The sequence below is a fragment of the Ictalurus furcatus genome, chromosome 10, assembly GCF_023375685.1.
Source record: "Ictalurus furcatus strain D&B chromosome 10, Billie_1.0, whole genome shotgun sequence".
Lineage (NCBI taxonomy): Eukaryota > Metazoa > Chordata > Actinopteri > Siluriformes > Ictaluridae > Ictalurus > Ictalurus furcatus.
Genome location: NC_071264.1, coordinates 26676313 through 26681007, shown reverse-complemented (window position 1 = coordinate 26681007; position 4695 = coordinate 26676313). Strand labels below are relative to the sequence as shown.

The 4695-nt window shown below is 37.2% G+C and overlaps 1 protein-coding gene across 1 annotated transcript in view; it reads left to right on the top strand.

Annotated features, from left to right (window-relative positions):
- The window catches only part of LOC128613982 (sulfotransferase 6B1), a 6387-nt gene extending 2108 nt beyond the window's left edge, over positions 1 to 4279 (top strand). Inside the window, exons 3-7 of the mRNA XM_053635197.1 lie at positions 1139 to 1228; positions 1560 to 1686; positions 1789 to 1883; positions 2152 to 2308; positions 3773 to 4279. Coding sequence (XP_053491172.1) covers positions 1139 to 1228; positions 1560 to 1686; positions 1789 to 1883; positions 2152 to 2308; positions 3773 to 3900 — 597 coding nt within the window. The 3' untranslated portion in view covers positions 3901 to 4279. The remainder of the gene's footprint in view (positions 1 to 1138; positions 1229 to 1559; positions 1687 to 1788; positions 1884 to 2151; positions 2309 to 3772) is intronic.
- Positions 4280 to 4695: the final 416 nt, after the last annotated feature.

Genomic DNA, 4695 nt, shown 5'->3' with positions numbered 1-4695 from the left:
TCTCAGAGTACTAACAATGAACACGTCATTAGGAATAAATAACAATTAAACAATGAACTCCAAACAAATTATAAAATTGGGAATGTTAGCTTGCTTAGTATCAAACAAAGCTAATTTTATTATTTTCACATAGCAGTTAGCATAATGTTAGCTCACTTATTAGCAAACATGCTAATTTTAGTATTTGCACGCATTGGTTAGCATAATGTTAGCTCAGACAACAGCAAACAGGAAATCTTTAAAGATTAAGGTTAAAGAACTTAGGTTAAATGAAGTGTCACTATCCTTTGTGTATTCTGCAAAAGCAGTGAAATGAAACGTTTTAGTGAAAATAGTACTAACTGCTGCACATACAACATTACTTATGGTAATACCGTTTAAAAAAGTACAGTGGCATCGGCGGTATTTTGAAGCTTTAGTATAGCGATACCTCCATAATACTGGTATACCGTGTAACCCTAGTTTGGAGATCAGGATTACTGTAAAAGGAATAAATATAAGAAAAAGAGTAATTGGTTTAGCTCTGAAGCTAAGGAAGTTGTTTGCCTTTACTGTGGCAGAAAATCAGTCAGCTGTTTAAAGTTTCGTGACTTGAAAGTATGTAGTCACAGTTAAAACAATTATTAAATACACGAGCTGTTCATGGGCACACGTGTACATAGTGTATGAATGGGTGTGTGAATGTGTATGTGATTGTGTCCTGCGATGGATTGGCACCCTGTCCAGGGTATACTCCGCCTTGTGCCCGATGCTCCCTGGGATAGGCTCCAGGTTCCCCCGTGACCCTGAAGAAGGATAAGCGCTATAGAACATGGATGGATGGATGGACAAGCTGTTCGTTTTAAGTTGTATTCCAACCTTGGAATATCGGTAATGAAATATTGTCTATTCAACACACCAAATGTCGCTTTTTCTCTACATTTGTTTTTCCTGAGAACCTTGCAAACTGATGACTTAAGCGCTAGCTAAAAATGCTTGTGTAACATCTAGCCTGGTCGCTTCCCACAGGATTACATGTAAAACATGTGCTGGTGCCAAGAATGAAAGCAGCCTTGTAGCTTTTTTCCTCTACTCTCAGGGATAAAGTGGTACCAAATTGTTTGACTTTCATTTTTTTTTCCAATGTTTGTCTTTGCAGAGTGCAGCCCAGATGCCATCCCGGCGTTTTTTTGCGACTCATTTGCATCCTGATTACATCCCTCTTTCATTTAAGACCAATAAAACAAAGGTCAGTGTGAGAGCACTTTGCAGCTTGTGACAGATCACATGACACCGCTTTCACTCTGGCATTGTTATGCTAATAGCAGTTCCACCCAATATTAAATCCTTAACTCTCAGCTTATTATAAAAGCACACTATTTTACTAACTATCATGAATTATTCAGTAACTACACAGAAACTAATACACATATGAGGTTATATCAGTGATGAATCAGCCATGTAATAGAGCCTATGGTTAGTTTTCAGATAATTTAAGCAATTCAGTTCCAGGGACCCAGGTAATGTCGTGTCTTGGATTTTGTATATTTTCTTCACCTTCACCCCCAAAATGTTTTCAGATGTTGGTGGTGTTTCGAAACCCCAAAGACACCGTCGTCTCTTATTACCATTTCATGAACAAAAACCCAGTGCTGCCCAAAGCCGAGTCCTGGGATAAATTCTTCTCTGACTTCATGTCCGGTGAAGGTGAGATAAATGCTCTAGAGCTCCTGAGTTCAATCATACTGTTTACTTTTTTAAAGATAACTGAGTATAGACGTCTCACACTGACCCCATTTTCTCACACAGTGGGCTGGGGTTCATATTTTGACCACGCCCTGGCCTGGGAGAAACACATGGACAACCCTAATGTGTTGATTGTGACCTACGAGGAGTTAAAGGAGGTAAAATAAAAGTATATATGTCTTGATCCAAGCTGGCCATTCTTGTGTTTTAGCATATCAGATGAAAAATAATTTGTGTTCAAAATTCAATTCAATATTATTTTACATATATGAAGTTCAGAGTTCACGAGTTCATATTTTCCTTATTCAATATATGTAATGTGCCTGGACTTTAAAGTAATAATGAACTACTCATATTTATCACCTGTAGCAGCAAATAATACGGAAATGCTTTACTACAACAACACTGTTTTTGAACTTTTATCAGAACCTTAATGAGGGTGTAAAGAAAATCACAGACTTCTTCAGCTTCCGTCTGACAGATGAACAGGTCATGGTGATTGCCGGAGAGAGCACATTCAGTGCCATGCAGTCAAGCTCTATATCTTCTCATGGAAAGTTTGGCAACGTCTTTTTCCGAAAAGGTAATTAAGCTGAGCATTAATGGTGGGTTTGGGGATGGGTTCATCTACAGGGTCTTGGTTCTTCTTGCAAATTAGTGACACCCACAAAACATCCTAACAGACAAACCTCACAGAGAGCTGAAAACATCAGTTGTGAAAGCCTACAGCTGGTAGGCAAGAAAACATGATTCAATGTGCCACAGTAAAGCACTGGGAGACAGCCAGGAATCAAGAGAGCAAAATTCTGGATGGGAGGGATGGCATACTCTCCCATATCTCTCCCAGCGACACTAACCATTCGTGGGTGTCTGTGAGATCATGTATGTGGAAGAGGGTGAACAGCGCATTTCTTCAAGTGTGTTACTCTGCCTTGTTATGAAGCAGTTCAAATAGATGTATAGGTTGGCTTCGCATGTTTTATAGGAAGCAGATGTTGGCCCCACCCTCCTCATGCTGTTAACGTGTTATCTAGTGGGTGGGAATTGGCAAGACCAAATTAGGGAGAAAATAGAAATAGAACATTTGATTGAAACAAACTAAAAGCCATATTAAGTTGATGTTTGGGATGGCCCAGTATGGAGGAACTGTCATGATGATCTTTTATGAACATAATCATAGTGCATTTATTATACAAAACAATGCTATTTGACACACGCATAAATATTTGGACATTGGCAAAGTTTTTTAAAAAATGTTTTAGTTGTCTACTACAGTATATTGGAGTTAGTGAATGGTCAAGTTGTACCAGAATGATGGAAAGAGAAGAGTATGGAGAAGGAAAGGAACTGCTCATGATCCCAAGCATAACACCTCATCTTATGGTGTGGGTGTGTACGGCTGCCAAACCCATTGGATTGGAACTTCAAAAATAACCAAGGACTTTTTTTAAGGCAAAGGAGTGGAATATTCTGCAGTGACCAAGTCAATCACCTGACCTGAATCCAATTGATCATGAATTTCATTTGCTGAAGGCAAGCCTGAAGGCAAAATGCCCCAAGAACAAGCAGGAACTGAATCCAGCTACAGTAAAGTTCTGGCAGAGCATCATCAGGGAGGAGACTTGATTGTAACTGACTGCAAAGAATTTGCAACCAACTATTAGAAATGACAGTTTAATTTATGATTGTTTTATGTTTGTCCAATTACATTTGGTCCCTTAAAAAGAAGGAGGCCAGTTATAAAAATTGCTGTATTATTTAATTTCAGCTCCATCATACTGTGGTAGACGGCTAAAATAACTTTGTACAAGTACTTATCTACCTGACTGTATATAATTAAATATTTCAGAGGGGTTCGAATCTGAAATATCCCTTAGCTACGCCTCTGTGATAGGCTGCTTCATGACATCATTTATTCAAATAAAGTGGTACTAGTAAAACGGGTTTTTGGTATATTACCAGTGCAGAATCAACGACCGGGTATCCAGGTATCCAGAAGCAAAGACCAGGTCTCCAAATGTTAATCTTTGCTAATTCTGTTTAACAGGTGAGGTAGGAGACTGGAAGAACCACTTCAGCGAGGCTCAGAGTAAGCAGATGGATGAAGAGTTCAAGAAGAAACTATCAGGAACCAAACTGGCAGCCAAACTTAAATACGAGCAGTACTGTCAGTGATCTGAAATAATAAACACTCTGAAATCACAACAGTGATTTTTAGGCATAAATAATTAACACATTGCACTTTGAGCTCACATACAGTATATTAATTAATTTAAACTCCAATATACTGTGGTAGATAGCTAAAATGACAATAACTCAATAGTTTGCACAGTGACTTAGGACTGTCACTGTCCTAATCTTTATGTACCTGACTGTGTATAAGATGGTTATCACATCTGGACCACTCCATGCTATATATACACCATTATCCTGATTTTTATTGTTGCTTCTTCCAGTCCAACATGGCTGACAGTGACAGATGCAGCATGTCTCAGGCATTTCTGTCTACATTTTCTACAGAAATACTCAACTCAAATAAAAAAAGACTGTAGCAGAGATGTTCATTTTTTCCAAATAAGACATTGAAATAATAATAATAGTATTTGTTAAAAATATAAAAGATATTGGCACTGCACAGACAATGAAATTTAGTGTTAATTAAATGTAGTATTATATAAATACCTCTCTTTTTTTTTTTTTTAAATCATTTTGGGTACTTACTTTTTTTTTTAAAGCCCCATTTTACTTTTACTTGATGCCTGCTAACTTAAATTTTTAATATAGGTGATATATAATTTGCATACCATTTTCTGATTAATAAAATAATCTAAACTATGAATATGTGTTATAATAAGTTTAGTAAAGTAAAAGTACAATAAAGAATCACACACCGATTTTGGTAATTAACCGAAGAATATGAGCGAACATTAACTAACAATAGCTAACGATAGATGATAGCTGTGGTAATAT